Source organism: Ictidomys tridecemlineatus, chromosome 9 (genome assembly GCF_052094955.1).
Source record: "Ictidomys tridecemlineatus isolate mIctTri1 chromosome 9, mIctTri1.hap1, whole genome shotgun sequence".
In the NCBI taxonomy this organism is placed as follows: Eukaryota; Metazoa; Chordata; class Mammalia; order Rodentia; family Sciuridae; genus Ictidomys; species Ictidomys tridecemlineatus.
In genome coordinates this window covers 5,122,363-5,150,064 of record NC_135485.1, presented here as the reverse complement: position 1 = coordinate 5,150,064, position 27,702 = coordinate 5,122,363, and the positions used below count along the sequence as shown (strand labels likewise).

The following is a 27,702-nucleotide window of genomic DNA, read 5'->3' as shown; positions in this document are numbered from 1 at the left end:
TATCCTGCTCCAGGCAGAGCGCCAGGTACCAGACGCGTGGCGTGGAAAATGTCCCCTGGAATGGCTGGACAGCGCTGGCTTTGCTGGCCAGAGCAGACACTGGCCGGGAGCTGGGTCTCTGCATCTGAACCTCAGCTCCGAGAAGGCCTGTCTTGTTCTGGAGGAGCTGGAGACAGAGGGAGGCTGTGTGTGTGGACAGCCCCGCTCAGGGGCGGAGCACCGGGACACACCTGTGAACAGGTGCAGTTGGAGTGTTGGGGTGAAGCCAATAACTTCCAGCATTTGGAGTGAGTGCAGTGCCCCCAGTGTCTGCGGGGTTTGGATCCAGACCCCTCAGATACCCAGGTGCCCGTAGGTGCATGTCTCTGACAGGAGTGGCTCAGCATTTGCAGTGAGCGCCCTGTGCCTTCCTGCACCCCAGGTTCCTCAGCTCACCTCACACAAGGTGCGTGCTGCATGGACAGCAGTCAGACTGCGTCATCCAGGGAATAGACAAGGGGGCCTCTGTGCGTGCTCAGTGCAGATGCAGTTTTGCCCCCAAGTATCTTCAATGTCTGGTTGAATCTGTGGTTGTGGAGCGCTGCGCACGAGGAGGCTGGACAGCTGTGTGGTCACTCAGGATAGCGGCTATCCTGTGGGCAGCTGCCAACCCCAGCCCCGGGGTAGCCCATGAGGTTGTGGCCTGGATCTAAGTAGATGACTTGCTGAGAGTCAAAATCACGCACCTCAACAGTGGTGACAGGGAAGGGGAGAGACCAGAATGTCCTCCACGGAGGGCAGTGGGCTGTGGTTTTGATATCGTCACGTTTGACTCTGACCCTCTAGGGGTTTATTCTGGAGTCTGGTGAGAGGAGAGACACTTACTGGACTTCCATGTTTCTCCAGGTAGCTAACTGCTCTGCCCGGCCTGCCCACAGGGACCTCTCTTTCCTACTCGATGCCACCCCAGGCCGTCAACATGCCTGGCTCTTTGCTCCCACCCTTCTGGACTCTGGCGGGAATTTTGTGACTCAGGTGTCTTCTGCTTGTTCCCTGCAGGCATCTGCAGGAAGGGTGGGGAGGCTTCTGGCTGCCTCCAGGGAGTGAGACCTGAGGGTAGGAGGCTGCTGTGACAGGGCCCCGGGGCCAGTGCTCCAGGCAGGGGCAGAGGGCCAGCTCTGTGGCTGCAGAGAGGTGGGGTGGAGGAGCAGGCCTGGGTGCCACTGTAGAGGGCAGGGGGCCTAGGAGCTTGGGTGTTGTGCACACACTGCGGGTGCTACTGCAGAGCCCAGGGCACTGGGGTGGACTGGGCTCTTGGGAGGGCAGGACTGTTCCCTTAACCATGGACTGTGGGCAGGTCAGTGCCAAAAGCCAGTGGGTCACAGTTAGGTCACCCCTCTCTGAGGACTGCCGTGGCCTAATGGCCAGTCCAGGGTAGCCCTTTCCAAGCCCCCGTCCCTGGGCAACAGAACCGTCAGCAAGGAGCATGGAGCAGCTGATCATGTGGACAGCGGCTCCCTGGAGCCACCGTCTTCCAGGCTGCATGGAGCCTGGCCCTCACTCGCCTCCAAGGAGTGTCCGTCATCTGGTGGTCAGGCCTCGTCCCTCTGTCCGCTCACCCCTCTCCTGTGTACCCTGCGTCTCCAGCCCCCAGGGTCTTGCTTTCCCTGAAGCTCCACCTGGAGCACTCCTGTCCCCAGACCCTGTGCAGGGGCTTGTCCCCAAGTGCCCTGACAGGATGAGCAGCTCCCTCCCCTGGACCCTACGGCCGACACTGCCCTGTACTGTCCCCCTGCTTGGTAACACTGGGACCTGGAGACAGAGCCCCGTCACCATGCCCATTGGGAGGGACACAGCACTGACACCCAGCAAGCTGGGGAAGCCCCGGCTGAATCCCATAATGGGACCCGCCCCGCCCCACAGGTGGCCAGCTGGGCCCGCCTCCACGCTGCCCAGGCCCTGCCCTCCTGCCCTCCTGCCCTCCTGCCCCCCTGCCCTCCTGCCCTTCCCCTTCCCTCCTGCCCTCCTGCCCTTCCCCTTCCCTCCTGCCCTCCTGCCCTCCTGCCCTCCTGCCCTTCCCCTTCCCTCCTGCCCTCCTGCCCTCCTGCCCTTCCCCTGCCCTCCTGCCCTTCCCCTGCCCTCCTGCCCTTCCCCTGCCCTTCCCCTTCCCTCCTGCTCTCCTGCCCTTCCCCTTCCCTCCTGCCCTCCTGCCCTCCTGCCCTTCCCCTGCCCTCCTGCCCTCCTGCCCTTCCCCTTCCCTCCTTCCCTCCTGCCCTCCTGCCCTTCCCCTTCCCTCCTTCCCTCCTTCCCTCCTGCCCTCCTGCCCTCCTGCCCTCCTGCCCTTCCCCTTCCCTCCTGCCCTCCTGCCCTTCCCCTTCCCTCCTTCCCTCCTTCCCTCCTGCCCTTCCCCTTCCCTCCTTCCCTCCTTCCCTCCTTCCCTCCTGCCCTCCTGCCCTCCTGCCCTCCTGCCCTTCCCCTTCCCTCCTGCCCTCCTGCCCTTCCCCTGCCCTCCTGCCCTTCCCCTGCCCTTCCCCTTCCCTCCTGCCCTCCTGCCCTTCCCCTTCCCTCCTGCCCTCCTGCCCTTCCCCTGCCCTCCTGCCCTCCTTCCCTCCTGCCCTCCTGCCCTCCTGCCCTTCCCCTGCCCTCCTGCCCTCCTTCCCTCCTGCCCTTCCCCTTCCCTCCTGCCCTCCTGCCCTTCCCCTGCCCTCCTGCCCTTCCCCTGCCCTTCCCCTTCCCTCCTGCCCTCCTGCCCTTCCCCTTCCCTCCTGCCCTCCTGCCCTTCCCCTTCCCTCCTGCCCTCCTGCCCTTCCCCTTCCCTCCTGCCCTCCTGCCCTCCTGCCCTTCCCCTTCCCTCCTGCCCTCCTGCCCTCCTGCCCTTCCCCTTCCCTCCTGCCCTCCTGCCCTTCCCCTTCCCTCCTGCCCTCCTGCCCTTCCCCTTCCCTCCTTCCCTCCTTCCCTCCTGCCCTCCTTCCCTCCTTCCCTCCTGCCCTTCCCCTTCCCTCCTGCCCTCCTGCCCTTCCCCTGCCCTCCTGCCCTTCCCCTGCCCTTCCCCTTCCCTCCTGCCCTCCTGCCCTTCCCCTTCCCTCCTGCCCTCCTGCCCTTCCCCTGCCCTCCTGCCCCCCTGCCCTCCTGCCCTTCCCCTTCCCTCCTGCCCTCCTGCCCTTCCCCTGCCCTCCTGCCCTCCTGCCCTCCTGCCCTTCCCCTTCCCTCCTGCCCTCCTGCCCTTCCCCTTCCCTCCTGCCCTCCTGCCCTCCTGCCCTTCCCCTGCCCTTCCCCTTCCCTCCTGCCCTCCTGCCCTTCCCCTGCCCTCCTGCCCTCCTGCCCTCCTGCCCTCCTGCCCTTCCCCTGCCCTCCTGCCCTTCCCCTTCCCTCCTGCCCTCCTGCCCTCCTGCCCTTCCCCTTCCCTCCTGCCCTCCTGCCCTCCTGCCCTTCCCCTGCCCTTCCCCTTCCCTCCTGCCCTCCTGCCCTTCCCCTGCCCTCCTGCCCTCCTGCCCTCCTGCCCTCCTGCCCTCCTGCCCTCCTGCCCTTCCCCTGCCCTTCCCCTTCCCTCCTGCCCTCCTGCCCTTCCCCTGCCCTCCTGCCCTCCTGCCCTCCTGCCCTCCTTCCCTCCTGTCCTCCTGCCCTCCTGCCCTCCTGCCCTCCTTCCCTCCTGTCCTCCTGCCCTCCTGCCCTCCTGCCCTTCCCCTTCCCTCCTGCCCTCCTGCCCTCCTGCCCTCCTGCCCTCCTGCCCTTCCCCTGCCCTCCTGCCCTCCTGCCCTCCTGCCCTTCCCCTGCCCTCCTGTCCTCCTGCCCTCCTGTCCTCCTGCCCTCCTGCCCTTCCCCTTCCCTCCTGCCCTCCTGCCCTCCTTCCCTCCTGCCCTCCTGCCCTCCTGCCCTTCCCCTGCCCTCCTGCCCTCCTGCCCTCCTGCCCTCCTGCCCTTCCCCTTCCCTCCTGCCCTCCTGCCCTCCTGCCCTTCCCCTGCCCTCCTGCCCTCCTGCCCTTCCCCTGCCCTCCTGCCCTCCTGCCCTTCCCCTGCCCTCCTGCCCTCCTTCCCTCCTGCCCTTCCCCTTCCCTCCTGCCCTCCTGCCCTCCTGCCCTGTGGTCTCCTGGTGCCCTCAGGCTGTAATCAGGTGCCAGCGTCCCGTGTCCCGAGTTCCTGCCGTCCGTGTGGCATCTCCATCTCCTGAGGTCTGCATGTTCCCAACAGCTTAGACACACAGCGGGCACCCTCTCCCCTCCTCGGGACCCTCTAGCACTCCTCAGCGTGTCTGGAAGACCCCCCCAGAGCCCCAGCCTTGCAGCCTGGCTCCTGGCAGCCCTCCACCCCGCCGTCCCAGTCTCTGTCCCATGGCCGTCCTTGCCACCTGCTGCCACACAGGCTCCAGACAAGGGAGCTCTTCTCTGCCTGCAGGGCCACCGGTGCCGTGGCTGCCCGTCTGTCCTCACTGTGTTCATGACTAGCTCCACCGCCCTGTCCTCAGGAGGGCCAGCTCTGACCGCCCTGTCTGAAGGAGCGCCTCCTGACTAGTTGCCCTTCCCTGAGGTGGTCGGCGGAACACCTGCCCCCAAGGACACTCCTGTCTGCGACCTTGGGACCTGTGTGTACACTGTGTTACGTGACCTGAGGGACTTTGCAGGGGTCATTCAGGCGAGCATCTTGAGACGGGGAGATGACCCTGGACTGTCCAGACAGACCCTAGCTGCAATCGCAGGTTCCCTGAGGGAGAGGCAGGAGGGCCAGAGAGGTGCCACCAGGAGCAGAGGCCGGAGTGATGCGGGGTCACGGGGACCATCATGGCCTCTGGAGGCTGGAAAAGGCCAGGGCAGCCTCCCCTCGAGGGCCTCCAGGAGAAGTGGCCCTGCCCACAGTGAGGACCGTTCTGTTAAGCCAGCAGGTTCGTCCTTTGTCCCAGCAGCACTGGGAAGCGCTGCACCAGGACTTCCCACCGTTGAGTCCTACTTAACGTCCCTTGCACCAGAAGGCCAGCTCTCTGGACGCAGGGCTTGGTGTGTGGAGCCCACTGCCAGCTCCGGGTACCTGGGACCGGCCGGGTACCCAGCACAGCCTCAGCCATCGCTTCCCCCAGCACGTGCCCGCTGCAGAAAACTGTCCCCTCACCCCGCGGCACGTCTTGAGTGGTGACTGATGCCGGGTCTCCCGCTTCTGGGGGGACTTCACCATGTTCTGTAGCAGCGGTCTCCTCCCCAGACCTGCCCCTGCCGCTCAGTGCAGGGCTGGCGACGCGTCTCAGCTGACCACTGAACCTGCCGGCGCGTGGTCTTCAGCGTGAACAGAGAAGGGAGCTGAGACTCTGCCACGCTGGTGAACGTCGAGGGTCTGGGCTGGCCAGCTCTGGTGGACGCTCCTCAGGCGGCTCTGCTGAGTCGGCCTTTGGCTGGGCCGTTGTCCGAGGCTCCCCTCCTGCCTGGGAGAAGCAGCGCCACGAGCTCCGCTTTACAGACAGGAAAACTGAGGCTCAGGAGGTTCTCACTACCTGGGGTCCGTGCTGACCTGGGGCGGGCGAGGCTTAACCAGCCCAGGGGACACGGCCACTGCTGTCCACCCCATGCCTCCTGCCTCCCCCACACCAGGTGGCCACTCCAGCCCAAAGGCCTAGAGGATCAGGCAGAAAACAGGGGCGTGGTTGGCGGTCACGTGGGCGAGGAGAGGGAGGCTGTGGAGGGCCAGGCGCATTCCGGGAAGCCCTCTGGTTCCTAAATGGGTCAGGACCAGAGCGGTTGGCGGAGCGTCCCGGTCCTCACACACGTCAAGCCGGGCGGTCACCTGGGAAAGCCACTCGGTGGCACCAGCCCGGCCAGCGGAGCTCAGGGCTTCCGCCTCCAGGGCAAGAGGGACATGCTGGCTTCCCGGGCGGTGCCCAGGATGCTGCTGGGGTGACTGGCCACCAGAGCCTCCCAGATCAGCTCCGGAGAGCAGGGACGCTCCTCGGGACGCACAGGCCTGGAGGAGGTGGGGGAGGGTCCTCGGCCTGCGCCTGGGTTCAGCTGGCCACGCTCACAGCAGTGGCAGCTGGCCCTAGTGGGCCTCCCTGTCCTCACTTGGTCCTTCCTGTGACGTCATCAGGCCCGTGTTCATCGGTGGGGGGAGGTGAGGGGGAGCCACTCAGAATGGACCTGACAGGAGGGCGACCGCCCGCAGCCACTGACTCAGGCCCCACACACCTTGCTTGTGCCGACCTGTTGACCTTTCACAGCAGCCACACCAGGAGGTGTTTCACGTCCAATAATGATACATCATTAAGAGGAAGCTGAGGCCCAGAGAGGTTAAGCAACTTCCCCAAGGTCACCCAGCTGGTGATTCGAATCCAGGCACCTGGCCCTGTACTCATGCCCCAAACAACTCCGATTGTGATTTTACTTAAGGGGCTGTAAATTCCACATTAAAGTAGCATTTACAAAGCCCTTTCTATGTGCCAGGGCTTGAGAGTCAGGAAGAAATGCTTCTGGCAATGGCTCACCCGACTCATTGAATAGGAAGGTTGTCTTTTTCTTATCTAGTGCTGCAGGGGTCAGGAGCTGCAGGCCTGGCACAGAGGCTCACCACAAGGAGTGACCTCTCTGCCTCTGTGTTTGTTGCTTCTCAGTCACAAGATGGCTGCTGCAGCTCCAGACGGCTCAGAATGGAGCTGACAGGGCAGTCACATTCAGGGCAGGAAAAGTGGGAAGGTTAAAGGTGTATCTGTTCTCTTATCAGAAAAAAATGCTTCCTAGAATATCTCCAACAGTGCTCTGCTTAGCTGTCGCTGATGAGGCCTGGCTACAAGGTCGCTGTTGGCTGTGGAAGTGGCTGGTGACGAGGGGACACAAGTGTCCAGGTTAACTAGCCAGTGGTTCTCACAGCGTGGCTCCCTCAGCATTGCCTTGGACCTTGGCTGGAAATGCAGATTCTCTGGCCCCTCCCCAGAAGCTAGGGACCTGGGGCCCACCCACCTGTCCTCACGAGGCTCCAGGTGAGCCTGAGGGTCCCCCTGGGTTCCCGGGTTACGTCCTGTTGCTGGGGCTGGCCTCTCGGGTGCCAAACAGAGCTGGGGTCCAGAGGGAAGTCCGGTCAGCCTGGCCGAGCAGAGGGCCCAGGTGCCCCCTCACAGTGCCTAGGGCGGCTCTCAGGGCAGCTGTGATGGTTCCCACGTGTGGGGAGAGGCCCCTGGCGCCCTGGGCTCTGCCCGTTTCCCCTCGGGGGCACACTTAGGGAGTCACGCTTGGTGACCACACACGTCTGGAGGTGCAGAGGGCTCTGCTCCAGAACGCACTCAGCATCCCGTCACCCTCTGACCTGCAGGGCTGCGGCGGCGTCAGGTGCCACAGTTAATAGTGACCAGCTGCCCCTTCCCCAGACCAGGGGTTCCAGGGATGCAGGACCTCCGGGCTGATCTGGAAGGTTCCAGGCAGAGCAGGGTGGAGGGTCACTGGAGGGTGACTCTGACCCACTCCCTGGCCGTCCCCTCCTGGTCTAAGCCAATGCCCCTACATGACGGTGGGATTTCTAGGACTCGCCTCTGGCTCTCCCAACCGTCACCCAGCAGGTGGCCTTCACTAGTTCCCCGTGTACTCCAGGCCTGAGGTGCGCGTATCAGCATGCCAGGTCCCGGGAGATGCCACTTTCAGCCACATGCGTGAAGTCATTTACACTAACGTAGCTAAACAAGCAAATAAGCATCAATCCAGAACCTTTTTCCCCGGTTAGGTTAGAGTCCCCCAGGAACCCGCGTGGATGGGTGGGGACCCTTACCACATGATCCATCCACTACTGTGTGTTAAATAACAGCGGCTTTGGCCTTTAATTGTTTTCTTGCTAACTCCCAACACCTGCCCGTTCCTAGACAAGACAGAAGAGGAGGTGGGTGGAGACCCGAGTGTCCCATCTAGGAGGCTCAGGGCTGGGTTGGGGGACAGACCAGGAGGGCAGCAGCCAGGGCTCCCTTCACCTTGCATGGAAGCCGAGGTGGCTGGCCCCGCCCACCTGCAGAGGCAGGTCTGGACCCCATGGCCGGCTCCTCGTGGTGGCCCTGACCAGCTTCCGCAGGATGGAGACAGACAGAGCCATGGCAGGGCCGGGGGTGCGTGGGAACCCCTGCAGTCCCTCACCAGCTCCGTGCCGGTAGCTCACATCATTTGACGGAGCAGGAGGCCACACGCGTTTAGGGAAGTCTCCCCCCATCCCCGGACAACAGAGTAGAGGGAGCCCCGTTTCTCATCCCCAAACAGAGAGCTCGTGCCTGGGGAGAGGGGCGGCGTGCTGGCCTGTCCTGAGCGCTCTGTGAAGGCCGAAGCCCTTGCTCCTGTTTTACAGGACGATGCCTGAGGCACACACAGTGGCTCGTCCACGGACACTGCGAGTGTGGCCACGTGGGTCGTGGCCTAAGCTGTCTGTCTGGACAGCTGGGAAAGCCCCGGGATACTCCCAGGAGGACGTGGTTTGCAGGTGCTGGAGAAGCTTCCCAAGATGGCAAGCCCCTGGGCAGTATGTCATGGCCACGGGGGTCCCCAGGTAGGGCAGGGAGGGCTGGCCTTCCAGAGGGTCATGGTAGTCACCACGGCTTGCAGGTCCTTAGCGAGGTGGCTGTGCCGCTGTGGACCTGGGGCTCACAGGAAGGAAGTGGGTCTGCGAGCCCGCTGCTGGTCACACCAGGAGCTGCTGGTCACACCAGGAGCTGCAGGTCACACCAGGAGCGGCAGGCTGGGCTCCGCGTCCTTCCTTTCCCCTGACCCTTGTGAGTGAGTAAGGGGTGAGGGTGAGGAATTTCTTCTGGCGAATCATTCTGAAGGTAAACAAATCCAGGTCAAAGCAGCAAGGTCGGCTGGGTTAACCGTTAACCCGCCTCTGTGCTGGGCACCAGGCTGGCGCTCGCCGGGCTCTGACTGTGGCTTGGCACAGACACCATTCACCATGATGAGCTCCACGGCCGAAGCCTCGTAGACGGGGAACTGGTTCTGCTCCCCTCCTTCCCCACACCTTGCCTCCCTCCTGCGCTGACCAGTCCATCCCTTCATCTTTGTGAGCAGCGGGTCTCTCCTAGTTATTGGAAACTGGCTGCGATTCAGTCTGAATCAGAAACACTCACCAGACTCTTCTCATGCACAATACGGGGATGAGTCGGTGCTTCCTGAGTTAGTGAGTGTGTGTTGAGCACTGGGGTCCAGGCACTGCGCTGGGTCCTGGGGTCAGTAACAAAACAAGCACGGCCTTGACCTCAGGGCTTGGGGTCACGGGGAAGGTGAGCTTCATCAGATACGTGGGCCGTGGCTCCCTCCGTGGTGCTGCGAGAGGGGTCCTGAGGCCCGTGGGCTCCTGGGGGACTGCAGCCTTCCTGGGACGCAGAGGAGGGAGCGTGTGGCAGAGGCGCAGGGCGGTGGTTCCCACGAGGAGGAGACCCTGCCTGGAGCCCAGGGGGTGGGGCGCGGTGGGAAGACAGGGGGAGAGGCAGCTGGGTCCCTGCAGCCCTGACAGGAGTGTGCTCTCTCCACTGAGAGGAGGCCGGGGAGGATGAGCAGAGCAGCAGCACTCTGCCCGGCTCACGTGACCCAGCTGGCAGAGGCCGAAGGGACCTTGTGAGGCCACTGCCCTGGTGCAAGTGGCAAAGGTGGCTTAGACCAGAGGGGCTCTCTGGGGTGCACAGATGTGGGCACTGGGAAGAGGCCACGTGGACCCAACCTGACACAGGACAGACTGAGGAGAGGACGCTGGTGAGGAGGGGCTCCAGGCTTTGCGCCTGAGCAGCCGGGGATGCCCTGCGCCCTCCTGGGTCTGCGCCCCTGCTGGGTTGGAGGACCTCGGCCTCCGAGGAGCTGGGGCGAAGGCACCAGGCCACACAGCCTAAAGGTCAGACACCACGAGGAAAGGAAGGAAGGAGGACAGAGTGTGGACGGAGGAGGCATCTGATACCCGGCAGATAAAGTCAAGTGTGGCAAGGCCAGGCGCAAAGGGGACCACTGGGTGTACTGCCAAGGAAGCCAAGCAGGCAGTGGTCAGTACCAGGAGGCAGCTCAGGGGTCTGGGGGTCACTGCTCACCTGTTGTGGTGTGGGGATGGGTAGAGGCCAGTCGGAGCAGGGTGGGGAATGAGGGTGTAGAAGTAGCAGAATGTGGGGCCCATCTAGGGGGGGACGGCGGGGGGGAGGTGTGTGACCGAGCACTGCAGGAGGATGGTGTGGACAGCGCCCGCCCGTCTGCCAGTGGCCACAGTGCTGGGTTAGACAGACAGGAACGGGCCATGAAGTGGTGGCACCTGTTGCAGGGACACTGGCCTGGGGGCCAGGGTGGGGAAAGGTCTTCCCAGAGAAGGGGGCAGCGTGTAAAACCAGATGGCCAGCCCTTCCTGTCCTCCCCTGGGCCCCCAAGACATGGCCATCGTGCGTGCTGCTGGTGAGAGCTTAACTGCATGTCAGCAGTGGGTGGGGAGACATGGAAGGGGCCGATAGCCCGGGAGCCCCTTGTAGGGTGGAGGGCCCTGTGGCAGGGGAGCGTGGTGGGAACAGAAGACCCTCAGGGCCGCGGGCACAGGCCGAGGCCTGGAGGGGGACAGGTTTGAAGCCTGACTGGTCCCTCTTTTCTCTTTCTTTTGCAGTCAGCTTTGACCACTTTCAGATCCTGCGGGCCATTGGTAAAGGGAGCTTTGGAAAGGTAAGAATCTGGCGCGTTTCACCCACCCACCCACCCGACGCAGCCGCCCAGAGCCCGGGCTTGAGCGCACCTGTGTCCCATGGGTCGTCCTCGTGTTCGCCTGGCACTAGAGGTTTCAACTTGGCAGATTTGAAACGTGGAAGGAGTCTGAAAGGTCTCCTTTGGATCTGGTGTGATGTTACTTTGAAAATCGAGTTGCCCCTGCGTCGGGGAATTACGGAGGTCATCATTTCACGATTGATAACGCCACGTCGCCCTCCAGACCTTGGGGGAAACGGGGAAGTTCCTCAGACTTATCGCAAAGGCAGCTCTTTCCAGGGGCATTTGTTGTTTGGGAAGTTGTGTTGGTGATCCTTGACTGTCTCGGGTGAGAGGCTATGACAGTTACAAGGGGACGGGGCTTTGACAAAGCAGAAGGCGTCCCTCAAGCCAGTCCTGGCCTGTCCCACTGACTCAGCCATTCCCTTGGGCCACGATGGCTTCAAGCACCTACCGAAGGCCAGGTGTTCTCCTCCTTTTAAGCGACTATTAGTATTTCCATTTTACATGCAAGAAGGGCCACTTACCTAGGGTCTCACTGGCAGCAAGTGTCAAAGCTGGGATTTGAACCCAGGTCCGTTTGAGGACCAAGGACCTGCTGTTTCAGCAACCCCATGCCTTGGTCAGCCCATTCACAATGTGGAGAGTTCAGCCGAGACGTTGGAGAGCTCGACCAGCCTCCCCATCCCTGTCTCCCTCATCTCCTTGTTCTGCCAACGCATCCCAGGACTCGTTAGTTAGTCGCTGAATGCACACCTTGTGCCGGGCGCTGTGCTAGACTCTGTCGTGGATCAGTACTGACCCAAGCAGGCCCAAGCACCTTTCTGGAAATGGTGTGTTTAGGAGTCATGCACTTAGCAGAACGTTCTGGAGTTGAGCCAAGTTTTGAAACTTCAAGCTCTCTTTGTCACATGATCCAGACTTAACCACAGGCACAGTGTGGTACTAGAGCATTCTGCCCTGCCAGAATCCCATTTCGGAGTCCTCAATGCACACATTCAAACGTTGGCCAAGCTGGGCTTGGTGGCACACGCCTGTAGTCCCAGTTACTCAGGAGGCCAAGGCAGGATGATGACAAGTTCAAGACCAGCCTTAGCAACTTAGAGAGGCCCTGAGTGAATAAATTAAAATGCTGGCTGTTTACATTGCCCAGTGAGATGCGGCACTTGCTAACTTAACAGACGGCCTCCGGGCTGCTGACCAGGGCCATGAGCTACACTAGACCTTGCCATCCTTACAAAACAGAGGGCATCTTGAGGGCAGGAGTCCTGTTCAGAGAGCAGCACGGAAATGGGTCAGTTACAAAGTGGTGTGTGACGGGTGATTTTATGTGGGAGACAGGTCTTCAGACCAGCGCTGATCGGTCTGGCACTGTGAAGGTCCTTTTTTCAAAGGTGAGACTTTTTGAGTGAAGCAAAGGGCCCTCCCGGAGGTGGGTGGACTTCATCCAACCAGTCGCGTTCCCAGGAGACCAAGCTCTGCGGGGTACAAGCACTCTGCCTCCTGGTGGCCTTGCATCGGCCCTCCCCTGCGTGTCCAGCCTGCCGGTTGCCCTGCCAAAGTGAGGTCACATTGCTAGCCACTACGCTTACCTGCGGTCAGTTCCTTAGAATGAACCTGTCTGTCCGTGTCTACCTGCAGACACACCCTAGGGTTGTCCTCTCCCCGACTAAGGCCTGGTGAGAAGGCAAGAGAACGAGAGCACCCACAGGCTCCGGCCAGGTGGTGAGGGAGGGCCTGGGGGCAGCCACCAGGAGAGGCCGTGGCTTGGGGAGCCGTCTGAGCAGTCCCGGGAGCTCTCTCCACCCAGCTGGAGTCCTGGAAATGGTGCCTCAGACAGGATATGTGCCACTTGGGGAGCGCTGGAGAACCCCAGGGAGCCTGCTTTGCTGTGGAGCCCACCCAGCCTCCCGGCCTCCACTTAAGGGTGACCAGCCCTGGAGGCCTGGGCCATGGGGTGAGGAGCTATGGAGGTTCCCACGAGAGGAGCCGCAGTGACCCTGCAGGCAGGCTTTGCGCTGTTCAGACACATCCCTTAACCTCTGCTGCCCCCTGAGTCGCCCACTCCCAGCCTGCTGTCCTCTGCCTGGCCCTCGCACTGGCCCCCAGCAGGCCCTGCCTCCTCCCTGGCTGGAACGAGGGCCTGGACTCGGGGTCTCCCCCGTCCTTCTTGCCTGCACTTCCTAAGTCTAAGGATGTGGCAGGAAAGGCCAGGACTAGAACCTTCAGGTCTCCAGGGGCCCAGTGCTGGCGGCCACCCTCCTGCAGGTGGCCTGGGCACACCCACAGCTTTCCTCCCAAGGTGCTCCTGTGTCCCTGACCCCCATGGCCTGTGCTGGCCTCTTCCTCCATTGGGGTCCTTCCAAATAAGTAACTTGCCCTCTGGACACTCACTCCAGCCTCACAGTTGGGGTGGGGGGCCAGTGGCAGCTCTCCGTCCCTGTCACCTCGCTTTCCCCACCCCTGTAGGGCTGGCTGCACTCAGAGGGGTGTCAGAGGGACTGGCTGATGAGTCTGTCCATGAGGAGTGGCCCCCCTTGCACAGCACCTCTGGGAAGCAGGCTCCCCTTGGAGAAGGCACCAGCCCTGTGCCGTCTGCGCAGCAAGGTCAAGTACGTCAAGGTCAAGTACGTCAAGACCCAGGCAGAGGGCGCAGGTGTTGTGGGAGCCTGGGTGGAGACCAGCTTGGACGGTTGCCGCGCCTAAGAAGTGGGCACCTGGGTCATTCCTTGAGGTGCTCCCCAGGGGGTCGGGGGCGGGGAAGTGGAGACTTTAACTGCTGTGCTTTTCTCAAGTGTGTGGCATGAGAGTTCTGGCTTGGAGGGGAATTTTTAGTGCACAAATATGACACTGGGACAGGAAGTGCTGTTGTGTACATTTAAGTTCCCGAAACATCTTACCATGCTCGACACCTGTCACTGTTGATAAGTGGTGAGGCAAGACAAGGTCCAGCAGGGCTCACGGTCTTTCATGACATTCATCCTTTTTGGAAATCAGAAAGCTCTGGGCTTAACAGTACACTTGCCACTACTTTTTTTCTAAGACTGTATTTTAACTTGTTATTGGAAGTGTGTATAGAGTTAATTTTTAAAAAAGTCAAAATAAGTTCATTTATTTATTCTCTCATTTATTCAGTTACTCATCCACCCACCCACCTCCTCATTCATCCATTCATCCATCCATCCACCTACCCACCCACCTTCCACCCATCCATCCACCCATCCACTCAGTCATCCATTCACTCACCTATCCACCCATCCATCCACCTACCCACCCTTCCACCCATCCATCCACCCATCCACTCATCCATCCGTCCACCCACCAGTCCACCTGTCCATTTACTCACCCATCCACCCATGAACCTACTCATTCACCCATTTTCAACATGATATGCTGCAGGACTTTCCCTAGTGGTAACTTTTTTTTTTTTTTTGCATGAAATTGCTAAGAAACTTTGTGTAGAAGGCTTTTTGTGGACATGATTTCTTTCTCTAAGGTAATCTAGGATTGGAATTTCTAGATCATAGAGTAAGTATGTCTTTAGTTTTATACCAAACTACCAAAATTTTTTCCAATATGTTTGAGCCATATTTTTTCTCCCACTAAAAGTTCCATTTGTTCCACATCTTGGCCAGCATCTTCAATTTGAGCTATTCTGATGCCGTCTTTTAGTAACTCACTGTGGTTTGGACTTGCATTTTTCCTGATGACTAATGATGATGAGCATCGTTTCATGCGCTAAGAGCAGTTATGTATCTTTTCTGAAGAATCTGTTCAAAACATTTTGCCACTTTTTTTAAATGGGTGGTTTGTCTTTTTATTATTGAATTGTGGGATATGTATTCAGGAACTAGTCCTTTGTCAGATATGAAATTATTTTCAGAAGACAGGTTTGCTGTAAACTTTCTTTGGAATGTTTTAATGCATGGAAGTTCTGAATTTTGGTGAGGTTTAATTTCTTGAATACTTTTTCCTTTTAGGGTCATTGCTTTATGTAACCTGCATAAGACAATTTGGCTCAAGAAAGCATACTCAAGTCATGAAGTTTTTCAAGTTTATTTTCCAAAAGGTTTATGGCTTTAGGTTTAGTTTAGGCTTTTGACTACAAAATCAACCTTATAAACATATGTCTCACATTTTCTGTTTTTTCCCCCTTATGTGAATTTTGATAAATTGGTTTTTTTCAAGGAATTTATAAATTTTCTCTAGATTGGCAAATTTGGCACATAGAATAATTCATAACATTCTTAATTTTAAAATATCCAATATCATCCCTTTAATTTTGTGACATCTGTATGGTAAGTTCTCATTTATTTCTGATATTACCAATTTATCTTCTTTCTCTGATTTTCTTGATCATTTAGCATTTCAAGGTGAAAACTTTTCAAGGTTATCATTGACTTAGATATTTCTCTTGTATAGCATAAATATTTTAAGCTATAAATTTCCCTCTAAGTTCTCCTTTAGCTACATTCCATAAAAACTGAAATATTGTATTTTGGTTATTTTTTTAGTTCATAGTATTTTCTAATTCAACTTGTGATTTCTTCTTTGACCCATGATTATTTAGGTATATGTTGTTCAATTTCTAAATCTTTGTTTTCTCCTAAACTTCTTATTGTTATTGATTCTAATTTGTTTTATTTTTTAAATTTTTTTAAGTTGTAGAGGAACACAATACCTTTATTTTATTATTTATTTTTACATGCTGCTGAGGATCAAAACCAGTGCCTCACACATACATGCTAGGCAAGTGCTCTACCAGTGAGCTACAACCCCAGCCCTGAACTTATTTTATTGTGTTCTGAGAACATGCTATATGCTTTTATTTCATTTACATTAATCAAGACTCATTTTATGATCTTAGTGAACACACTTGATAAAATGTGCATTTCAAAGCAGTTCTGTGTGTGATTCAATAAATACCTCTATGAAGCCAAGGTGCTCAATAAAGTTATTCAGATTTTCCATGTCCTTGCTGGGACAAAAAATAAGAAATTAATTTTGTTGTCAGAACACTTATCAGAAAGAAAACTCTACCCAGATGATTTGGGGCTCTGTTTAACAGTTTTTGAGATAGTCATGTGCAATTTCCAGATATGAGGGCAGAGTTGTTCTTCTTGCTTTAAGTCTGTCAAAATTTGGTTCTTTATTTTGAGATGTAAAAATGTTAGACGCATACACATTGATGATTGTTATGTCCTCATGAAGGACTGAGTCTATTATCACTATGAAATAATAATAATAATAATAAGAAGAAGAAGAAGAAGGAGATAATTTCTATGTGCTTATACTCTTTATTTTGAAGCATATTTGTTCTAAGTTAATATTGCCATTCTAACCTACTTACACTTGCCGTTCACATGTCATTGTTTTGCCTTTATTTTCACTTTTTTTCTTTATATTTAACATAAATATTTTGGAGACAACATGTAGTTATGTCTTTCTTTTAAAAAGTTTCATCTGAAAAGCTCTGCCTTTTAATTAAATTGTTTAGTTAATTCACAGTTAGTGTTATGATCAGTATAGTTTACTTTAGGTTTGTCATAGTTTTATTTATTTTCTTGTTCCTCCTCTATTTTTTGTCTGCTTCTCCTTTCTTTTTTCTTTTCTTTTTTTCTCTGTGTGTGTGTGTGTGTGTGTGTGTGTGTGTGTGTGTGAGAGAGAGAGAGAGAGAGAGAGAGAGAGAGAGAGAGAGAATTTTTTAAGATGTATTTTTTAGTTTTCAGTGGGCACAACATCCCTGTTTGTATGTGGTGCTGAGGATTGAACCCCGGCCGCACGCATGCCAGGCGAGTGCGCTTGAGCCACATCCCTTTTAGTTTTTCAATTTTTCTATTAATTGAATGACTCTTCTTCTCCTTATTATATTTTTGAACTACTGCTCTAGAAATTATAATAAGCATCCACAATTTATTTCACAGTCTGCTAAAGTCACACTTCACATAACATGTAGGAATCTTAACTGTAGGGCTCATTACCACCCTGTCAGCTTCTATACTACAGTTGTCAAATGCATAACATCTTCTTAATTTTAAAATATCCAATAGGATGCTAGAGTGTTTGGCCCTGAAATGCGTGTGTATAACTAGAGCCAGATAATACAAATGCCCTTATGTGTCAAGTTAGAAAGAAAGCCGTCCTCGAGGTTCACGCATGGCTTTATGAAGGCTCGCGCCCCACCTGGTATCATCTCCATTCAGGCTGAAGAATTTTCTGTAGTTTGTTAGGGGTGCAGTGCTCCTATTAACTCATTTTCTTATCTCATCTTATCTGGAATGTATTAATTTTACCTTCTTTCTTAAAGAATATTTGTGCTGGATAAACATTTTTGGGTCGACAGGATTTTATTTTCTTTGGTTTACTTTAGAGATCTTGTACCATGTCGCCATCCTCCATGATTCTCATGAGAAGCCACTGATTCTAGGTCGAATATTATTGGGATATACTCTGCTTCTTTTGTCTCTCGCCTTTCAAAAAATTTCCTTTTAAAGGTTTTTTGGGTTTTTTTTCTTTCCACTTTTGGAGTTTAACTATGACGTGACTAGATGGGATTTCTTGGTTTTTAAGGAGAGCTCCCTTTTGCTGGGACTTCCCGTGATTTCATGGATCTCGGCCATCTTGACCTTTACACATGAAGCATTTTCATCTAGCTGCTGCCATGCTCGTTATGCTGATTACAGCATCGTCAGGGTCATTTTAAGCTACACTTCCATTGATTGTGGCCACATTTTCCTAGTTCTTTGTACATCAAATATTTTGGGGTTGCGTCCTGGACATGGTGAATGTTAAGTTGTAGAAACTTTGGATTGTATTCCTTTTAAAACATATGTTTTTAACAAACAGCTAATTGGTCAGACTGACACTGCCCACTCTGGCCTCTTGTGTGGGCACACAAATCTCAGCCTACTTCTCTTTTCTCCTGGCTGATTCCTTTCAATCGATTTCCTGAATGTGATCTTAGGGGTCAGCAAGCACTGGGCTGAGTTTATGAACCAGATCTTAGGCCTTTCTTCTCTGAATTTCTCAGAAGAATTTTAGCCCACAAATCTTAGGAGGTTTCTCAGTCATCTCACGGACAGTGGCTGCACTTAAACACCAAGCAACAGAACATTTTAAAATCCTACTGGACTTGAGATTTGGTGGACTTGAGGAAGCAGCCTCTCGAATCTCCAGCAGAGTTGGTGTCCCCTAGAAGCACATCAGCGCTCAAGGCAGGGATGGTTTGGGTCCTGAACACTTGTACCTCTTCATGACATTTGCCAAATCTGTCTCGTGGCTGTGTGGGTTTAAATTGGCTACAGCCTGCAGTCAGCTCGTGAAAAACTGGTCCACCTGTTCTGCCCCATCTGTGATGCTGGTTGGCTACTGGCCTGGCTCTCGGAACCTAGTCTAGACATGACATATCTTAAACCTATGGTCATAATTGATCTTTTGAAACATCCAAGCTTTCTAGAGGGTCTGTTTTATGTTACCCTTAGGTTTAGCGATAGCTTGATGACACGCGAATTTATGTGTACCCTACACAAATAAATACCCAGTATTTAGGATGAGCTTGGCTTCTTTTAAAGAAACAGGAAAAAAAGCTTTGTTCCGATCCAAATCCAAATACTTTCTGCTTTTCCTGAGGGAGGCAGCTGAAGTCCACATGGCTATTATTAAACTAGAGTGCAGGTGGGCTGGTGTCAGACGAAGAAAAGCATCCTCCTAAGAGTGAATGCACATTTGGGTTTTCTCTCTGCCTCTGGCCGCCCTGATATCCGGCGTTTATTAAGAGTTTTCGAGAGAGACGTTCCATTGTGAACGATGACAATGGCCCTGGTTATCAGCAGGAGCACATGTGAACTCGGGGAAATCTCATTTTACTCTGGAGATGTGAGAAGTCGCCTCCCGTGTGGCACCCGAGGACCCAGCCTCAGGCAGGCTGCGGTGCCTAGCAAGAATGTCCTGGTGGCTGCTGTAACCCCGCTGTGACCGCATCCTGGGGTCGCTGTGACACAGCTGGTCAATTTCTCTAAGTCCATTTGGGAATCGGGCTGATTCTGATGGTAGGCGTGAGGGCACCTGGGAAGCACCTCGTGAGATGGAGAGGACGGGGGTGGGGGGCCACGGTGCACCACGGGCTCCTGCCTGCTCTGGACTCCCACCCCCTCTCACCATGAGAGCGTCTGTTCCTTTGAAGAACGCTTCCCCTGCTCTCTGTGGGCCTGTCAATCACTGTGCGAGCTCACAGACTGGGGGTCAAGTCCGAGCTGTGCAGCCCTGTTGCTCTAGGCTCCTGGTGGGGAAGCGCCTGGCCGTGGTGGGGGCCGCAGCTAGAGCCAGGACACAGGAGTTCTGTGTCCCCTCAGACACCTACAGGGCTGGGTCCTCTCCCAGGGTCCCATAGGCCCTCCAGGGCACTTCCCCCGATGACCTCAGGACCCCCCATGAAGCCCCACCACCTCCTAAGTTCCCATACCACCACCCGGGGACCAAGCCTCTATACATGGACCTTTGAGGGTCACCATCCACATTCAAACCTTGGCACACACACACCCACCAAGCAGGATGTTTACGTATGCACACGTGCGTGTGCTCTATCGTGGGTCCACCAGCCTGCTGGGCAGTGTGCGTGTACGCTCAGACTCGTTGGCATACCTACAGCCTATCATGTACGGGATCCACCCAACACACATACAGTACAGAATGGAAATGGGTGCGTAGAAATGGGTGAAGAACCCAGTGACTAGCACACAGCAGGTGAGAAATGGTTGAACGGCTTTGCCTCTCCATCAGAGCCTAGAGGGATCTCTCACCCGATGCTTGCAAAAGGTTCCCACAGCCTCACGCTTACATGCGTCCTCCCTCCGGTCCAGCCCTCTCTCCCGGCCCTCTGTGGGCTACACCCGACCCCTTTGATGGCTGAGCCAGCAGAAGAGAGCCAGGGTGAAGTGACCCACTGGGTACTCCCTCAGACACCAACAGGGCTGGGTCCTCGCTCAGGGAAGGCAGAGGGCACCCCGGGAGCACTCTGGGCACCTTGCTTCAGAGGCATCTTGCTTGATTGGCAAGTGGACCGTCTGCTTAAAGGGCTACAGACTTGAAGCAGAATAAACGCGGAGTTGATTAAAATCCAAGGGCTACCTGGAGTCCGTCTGCTCATGAAGAGCCAAGAGTGACTTGGAGTTCTGTGGGAATAGCTCTTGGTGTCTCTCAAAGGAAGATGCTGGACAAACTTGAGCAGGAGCTCAGCGATGACGCTCCCAGACTCCACGCGCCTTCTCCCTGCCTTCGAGACCAGTCCCACCGCCAGCATGTGATCCGTGGTCACGATCCACACCACCTGCGGATTCACAGTGAGAAAAACACCTGAGTAACAGCAGGCTGACGGACTTAGTGCCCAGACCGCCACTAGTCCGTGTAGCAGCGAAGCAAGGACGAGATTTCACATTTGCGTTTGTCAGTTTGAATGTCTAGGAAAAAAATTGGCTTATCAAGGTTTTTGTTCACTGTTTAAAAATATTCTTTTAGGATCTTTTTTGTCTTTTAAGTTTCTGGGGTCTCTAAGTTAATGGGGGCACAGCAAATTCCCAGCCGGGCTTTGGGTTGGGCAATGAATGCTTATGGGTAGCTGCTCTGACCTGGCATCATTCTAGGTTCTTGTGTTGGTGTGGGGACAGGCTCACCAGGGTCCCTGATGCCCCGGAGTTTGGGGTCAGCCTCACCTCACTGAGAGGAGACCTTTAAGCTGAAACTGCACTGGTAAGAAGAGAACGCCAGGTGAAGACGGGGCAGAGTGGGGCAGAGAAAAGGCCAACAGATGCAAAGGCCCTGGGGCAGGAGCAGAGTTAGCCTTAGGCAGGAGGTACAGTACCCGACGCTGTGTCCACCACTGTGTCCACCACGAGCAGGGTTCAGAATAAGTAGTTACTCTTTTCAAGAAATTGCAAGCGTTAACTAACTCATTTAACGAGCTTTGGCTCCAGAGTGTAGTCCGACTGTGAGACTCGGGGCAAGTTGCCTAACTTCTTTGAGCCTTGGGTTGGCTGTTATCATGATGTGAGAGTCATTCCTGGAATCCTGAAAGATGGTGCTTTTATGTGAAGCCTTCGTTGTTCTGTAGATATCTTCATGAAGGATGGAACCCATTTCTTTAATGAAATAACTATTCATTTCGAACTAAGTCGATGTGCTTGGCCTGAGGGCTGCTTTGCAGGACTTCGCTGGCTCCTGGGGTGACTGCACTGAGAGCTAGTGTCACAGGAAGTGCAGGCCAGAGCCGGGCCAGAGCTCGCTGTGACGTCTGAGGGGGTCCAGCAGGGCTTCCCCAGGCCTTCACATCCCCAGGGCGCTCCGGCCTCCCGGCCTCCCTCAGGGTGAAGGCAAAGGCACTAAGGTGCGGGGGTGGAGGGGCAGATCCCGGGCCTCGTCCTCCCCCTGACACTGTGCCTCCAGGATGACGCAGAAGAGGGCCAGTGGGCGTGTGCTCAGGCAGGTAAGGTGATCAGGAATTGTCCCCAGGCTCTCCTCCGCCTGCAGAGAGCGCTTCCCAGCCCAGCCCAGGCTCCACGATGCCTGGTGTCACTGCCTCCATCCTCTGTGGCCTTCACAGATCCACCCTGGAACCCTCCAGCAGCTCCCCGCGCCCTCAGGACAGCACCGACAGCCTCGGGGTGCAGACAGGTGGCCCCGGCTCTGGGAGACCCAGGAGAGACGGGAGACCCCCGGGGCCGCACTCCTGGGTGTCGACAGCCACCTTCTCCCTGCGCCCTCAAGGGTCGTCCCTCTGCGTCTGTGTCCTGATCTCCTCTTCCTCTCAGGACTCCAGTCGATGGGATGGGCCACCCTGGTGACCTCATTTTGCTGACCTCTTCAGAGGTCCTCTGTCCATGTGGTCACATTTGGAGGCTCTGGGGGTTAGGACTTCCGCCATGGGTTTGGGGGATATAGTTTAACCCTTAGCACGAGCTTTTCCATGCTTTAGTTAGCGCTGTGTACCCAGACACAACAGTGGGGTTCAGGCCGACACCCTCATAAATCATGGAGTATGACTTGCTCCATTTCAGTCCATTACAGCCCCAGGTACCTCCTCTTTCCCTCCCCTCCTCCCTCTCCTGCTCCTCTTTCTCTACTGGTCTTCATTTTATTTACTTATTCATTTTTAAATTAGTGATTTGTAGACAAACATACAGGGGGGGACTTCCCCGGTGACTTCACGTGCATTTCCTTCTGCAGTTCCTCCCTCTCCCCTCCCCTCCCTTCCCTCCCCCTCCCCAGTTCCTTGCCTCTCCCCTCCCTCCCTCACCCCTCCTTCCTCTCTCCCCTCCCTCCCTCTCCCATCCCTCACCTCTCCCCTCTCTCCCCCTCCCCTCCCTCCCTTTCCCCTCCCTCCCCTCTCCCCTCCTTCCTCTCTCCCCTCCCTCCCTCTCCCATCCCTCACCTCTCCCCTCCCTCCCCTCTCCCCTCTCTCCCCCTCCCCTTCCTCCCTCTCCCCTCCCTCCCCTCTCCCCTCCTTCCTCTCTCCTGTCCCTCCCTTTCTCCTCCCTCCCTCTCCCTTCCTTCCCCTCTCCCCTCCCTCTCCTCTCCCCTCCCTCCCTCTCCCCTCCCTCCCCTCTCCCCTTCTTCCTCTCTCCTGTCCCTCCCTCTCCAGTCCCTCCCATCTCCTCTCCCTCCCTCTCCCCTCCCTCTCCTCTCCCCTCCCTCTCCTCTCCCCTCCCTCCTCTCTCTAGTCCCTCCCTCCTCCCTCCCTCTCCCTTCCTTCCCCTCTCCCCTCCCTCTCCTCTCCCCTCCCTCCCTCTCCCATCCCTCCCCTCTCCTTCCTCTCTCCTGTCCCTCCCTCTCCAGTCCCTCCCTCTCCAGTCCCTCCCTCTCCCCTCCCTCTCCTCTCCCCTCCTTCCCCTCTCCCCTCCCTCCTCTCTCTAGTCCCTCCCTCTCCCATCCCTCCAGTCTCTCCCCTCTCCCCTTCTCCCCTTCCTCCCATCTCCCCTCCTCCCTCTCCCTTCCCTCCCCCTCCCCTTCCTCTCCCCTCCCTCCCTTCTCCCTCCTCCCCTCTGCCTCCACCTCCCTCCTCTGCTCCCTGGATCTCCCTTCTGTTTTCCTAGATCCACCCCCTCCTCTTCTTCCTTCTCTCTCTCTTGCTTCTCATAGGAGAAAACTTTCTGGGCCTGGCTCATCTCACTTAGCACAATGCCCTCCAGTTCCCTCCATTCACCAGCAAATGTCATGACTTCCTTCTCACCTGTGGCCAAGTGACACTCCCCTGGCCTGTGTCCCTGTCTTCTGTATTCACCCATCTCTAATGGCAGCTGGTTCCGCAGCTTGGCTATTGTAACTGCTGCTATAAACACCAACGTGGCTGCGTCACTAGACTACGCCGACTTTAGTTCTTTTGGATAAATCATGAGGAGTGGGATAGTGGGTCCTGTGGCACTAACATGTGAAGCATGTCAGTCAGGGCAATCTGCCACCTATCTCTTACTTGTCTTTGTCACCTCGTCTCTAAGATGTTGTCCTGCAACAAAGGCCAGGAGGGCTGCATCTTGCTGCCACTCACAGACAAGGGCCAGCAGGCTGTTTCTCACTGTCACCGGGAGGCCTGCTGACTCTGACACAGTGGGTCACACTGTGGGCCATGCTCCACGGGGGGACCTTTCCCGGGGTGCCTTCTCCTTTGCACAGTGACGGGAGACAGTGTTTTTAGTCAGATACCAATCCATGTGAGCTGCTGTGCTCTCCCAGCACCAGGCCCCTGGGAAGTGTCATTCAGGCCGTGAGTTCCCACCCTGGCTGGCTGGTTCCAGATGTAGCAGCCAGAGTCTCAGAGAAGCAGAAGAGGTGGGTGTGTGTAATAGAGGGACATGCTGACGGACTTGGCGGGCACATTTTCAGGGCTGGCCAACCTGGAGTCTGGAGGTGGACTTTCACTTCTCGGCAGTGACATCTGAGTGGGTCCAGCAGGGGCTTCCCCAGGGCCTTCACATCCACAGGGCACCCCCGGCCTCCCAGCCTCCCTCACGGCGAGGGCAAAGGCACTAAGGTGCAGAGGCCCAGTGGAGAACTGGCCGCGGCTCAGGTCTGAGGGCTGTCTGTTCCTGCAGGGCTCCATCCTCCTTGGGAGGCCAGCCTTCCTTGCCTTCAGGCCTTCAGCGGATTAGATGAGGCCCACCCACAGGGCAGGGGGCCACCTGCTTCCCTCCAAGTGCGCCAATTTAAGTGTCACTCGCATCCCCAGACTCCCTCACGGACACAGCCGCAGTCGTGTTTGACACATATCTGGCACGCGATCCAGTCGACTGACGTAAAATCAAGAATCACACCAGACAACCCTTGGGCGGCCAGGTTACCCCGGGTCTGCACGGCGCTCTGTGCTTTCGCCTTCGGCACGCTTGCGGAGGAGGGTCCTGAGTGCAGCGCAGGAAGGGGCTTGCAGGGTCCCCCGACCCCTCCTGACTGGCTCAGGTCAGCCCTGCTCCGAGCCCCACTGCGCAGACGCAGGACCTGAGAATACTACTGGCAGGAGCTGGCATGTGCCCTGGCAGGGCCCAGGTCTCTGTCCTTCTGCGGGTCATACCTCCTCCCCACCTCCCCACATGTCCCCCCTCCCGAGGCCGGCCCACGACAACCCGACCAGAGCAGCCCCCCAGATCCTCCATACCATGTGCCCCCAGCACTGGTCTGCCCGAGTGCTCAGATGACCTCAGGACCGAGGCCAGCGCTGGGTAATCGTCTGCCCCCTGGAGCCAACTGGGGTTAGAGTCCTGAGCAGGAGCCAGTCAAGGACTTTCCGGAAGATTCCCTCAAGGCAGTCCTCCAGGCTGGCTGCGCTGCCCCGGGGCGTGCTGAGGACGGGATTCCAGGACACTCGGGTCTCGGGAGAGCCGTGGAGTTGCCCGTCAGCACACTGGATCCCAAGACGGGATGCCCAGCCCCGGGTGCTGGCCCCTGAGGGCTCTTGACCTCCACCAGCCACTCTCCACCCACTGGGGCCCATCCCCAATTTCTGATGCTCAGTGTGCTTTTCCCAGGGCAAGGGAGACCACATTAGCTAAGTTTATTTATTTGTCCCGACACTGTAATTAGTGATGATAGCATCAGGCCTAATTGGATTAGGCTAATGGGAATGTTAATTGGTGCTTGCCTTTTGGCAACAAGATGGCTTTGTCCAAACTCCTTGTTCTCGCCTCATTAACTGCCATTTCCTTTGGAGGGGCAGCCCTGCGGCCACTTGGGACCTGGTCTTGGGCTTGACATCAAGGTTCCCAGGACCTGGGCAGAGCCAGCTGCCCTCTCCGTCACCTGGCCGAAGCCCCAAGGCCAAGAGCAGCTCCTGCTTCAGCAGATGCCCTGGGTGGACAGTCACCAGGGACCGGGGCTGGGAGCACGTGAGGCCAGGGCTGCAGGTGGGGTCCCGACATCAACCTGCCACCCCTCCACCGTGCCCCTGGCTGCTCTCCGCATGGGCCACACGCTTGGCCGCACCTATGCACTGTGTCCCCTGGAGGCCTGGGAGGTCGTCCTGCAGACCCCCTCTGTGGTGGGGAGAGAGGCCTGCGGAGAGTGCGGCTGTGCCGGCTGTCACGTAACCCGGCTCTGTACCTCACAGTCCTGGAGGCCAGAGTCCACCTTGGAGGTGTGGCCGGGGGAGCCTGTGCCCTGCTCTACCCTGCCTTCCCGTGGTACCCCCAGGTGTTGACCTGCCCTGTAGACACGTGGCTGCAGCCGTGGCCTCCTCCCTGCTTCTCTGCTCTTCTAGGGAGCCTGTCACCTGGTGTGGCCCAGCCTAACCCAGGGCGACCTCCTCGTCAGACCCTTCATTATGTCGGAGAAGACCCCGTCTTGGTCCAGGGCTCCCTGAGTCTGTGCAGGCGGTCACAGGACAGACCAGCGATGTAACAACCAAGTTTAGTTCCCAGTCTGGAGGGTGGACAGTGGGGAGCAGGCTGGCACTGGCTGAGTTCTGCGAGGCCCCTCCAGGTCCAGACTGCTGGCTTCCTGCTGTGATCTCCCGTGAACAAGAGCTTCCCACAGAAGCTCTGATGAGCCGACTGACCCTCAGAGAGGGTGGGTGACTTGCCTGGTGTCACACAGTAGAGATGGAATCGACACCCTGGTCCGAGGGCCCAGAACCCGACCCTTCTCCATGCCTCTGTCTTCTGGACACCACTTGTCTCCCAGGCACTAGGCTTTGGGCCCATTGCTCAGCCTGGCCGGCCCAGGAGGAAGCAAGACGGGATTTGTGAACAGCCCCACTGAGGGTGGGCCCTAGGAGCAGGAGCCAGCCGGCTGCCCAAGGCCAGCCTTCTTAGCCATGCTCCTGAGAAACGGCTTCCCAAGATGCCCTCCAGGGGCAGATCCAAGCCCTCAGTCTACCCAGGAGGGGTCCAGGCCTACGATTGACAGGCCCCAGTCACCCCCGTGCTCAGAGGCCAAGACCCTTGTGGACTCCTCTTCCTGACCTGCAGATCCACACTCCCCCGCCCCCCCCAGCCTCCCGCCAGCAGCCTTGATCTCCCCTGGTGTGGGAGAGTCCACCCTCCACGCCCTGTCCTAACCTGGGCTCTTGGACCAAAGATGGCTTCCCAACCTACTTTTGAAGAGTCTCCTCCAGTTCTTAAGCAACCCTGAGCTGAGGTGAGGGCCCCAGCGCCCTCCCTGAGGGCCTTGGTGACCACTGAGTATCACCAGTGTCCCCTGAGAGCCTTGGTGACCACGGAGTATCACCAGTGTCCCCTGAGGGCCTTGGTGACCACTGAGTATCACCAGTGTCCCCTGAGAGCTTGGTGACCACTGAGTGTCTCCAGTGTCCCCTGAGAGCCTTGGTGACCACTGAGTGTCTCCAGTGTCCCCTGAGAGCCTTGGTGACCACTGAGTGTCTCCAGTGTCCCCTGAGAGCCTTGGTGACCACTGAGTATCACCAGTGTCCCCTGAGGGCCTTGGTGACCACTGAGTGTCTCCAGTGTCCCCTGAGGGCCTTGGTGACCACTGAGTATCACCAGTGTCCCCTGAGGGCCTTGGTGACCACTGAGTATCACCAGTGTCCCCTGAGGGCCTTGGTGACCATTGAGTATCACCAGTGTCCCCTGAGGGTTTTGGTGACCACTGAGTATCACCAGTGTCCCCTGAGGGCCTTGGTGACCACTGAGGAATGTCTCCAGTGTCCCCTGGGACCACTGACTCCGAATGCAGCCTCCCTCTACAGCTTGGCGAGCCTCTGAGCATCAGCTGAGCTCCTCTTCTGAGTCGCCAGGGAGAACAGGGGTGCAGGGGTGAGGAGTCCAGTTTGGCAGTTCCGCCACCTCTGCCTTCAGACGCGGGCTGGACCTGGACTTCCGCTCCATTCCAGGAACCTTCTTCTCCCTGCATTTTGTATTTTCAAGTTCTCTAGAAATGGGAGCCCCAGGACGTTCAGCCTCATGCCGCCTGGTTGACTGCCTGGAGGTCCCGTGACGCCTGTCGGTGAACACGTCTAGCTGCAGTTGACGTCCCTCGTCCCCCTTGTACTGCCAGCCCCCACCTCCTTGGCCTCCTCCAGTTTTGCCCAGTGGGCAGCGTGGGTTTTGCCCACTCAGCTCCCCCCAGGCAGAGGCTGAGGCTCGGGGGACCAGAGCTGGCTTTCCCAGCCGTCCTCCTCTTCCACGAGTAAACTACGCACATCTGAGCTGGGAGGGGCTCACTTTCCAACAGAAGAGCAACCCAGTGCCCGGAGGAAGCCCGGGCTCCTAGCCAGGTGCCCACTGTCTTATTGCTAGTGTCCCTCCACCTGCCTTGTTCTCTAGGGGGTGGTGGACGGAGGGCAGCTGGGGAACCGGACAGCTGGGCTTGAGTCTGGAGCCTGGAGGAAGGTCTGGAAGCCTTTGTGCCTCCCTTTCCTTTGTCCATGGAGACAGCAGTGGTAACTGCCCTGGGCAGGATAGTGTCCCACAGTCATGTCCTCCTGGAACCTCGGACTGTGGCCTTATTTGGAAGCCCAGGGATCCTGCATATCTATGATCCTGCATATCGATGCTTCTGAGATGGAACAAATCCTATGTATATTATTTATTCTTACATAAACAGACTTGTTTAATTTATAAACTTTTCTC

At 56.8% G+C, this 27,702-nt stretch overlaps 1 protein-coding gene across 6 annotated transcripts in view; it reads left to right on the top strand.

The window, feature by feature from the left end:
* The window catches only part of Stk32b (serine/threonine kinase 32B), a 277,224-nt gene that overhangs the window by 67,226 nt on the left and 182,296 nt on the right, over window positions 1-27,702 (top strand). For 5 of the 6 annotated variants that reach the window (XM_005318974.5, XM_078021021.1, XM_078021017.1 and 2 more), the window contains exon 2: window positions 10,545-10,600. The exons of the other annotated variant lie outside the window; for it this stretch is intronic. In XM_005318974.5, the coding sequence (XP_005319031.1) occupies window positions 10,545-10,600 (56 nt within the window). The remainder of the gene's footprint in view (window positions 1-10,544; window positions 10,601-27,702) is intronic. 6 annotated transcript variants of the gene reach the window in all.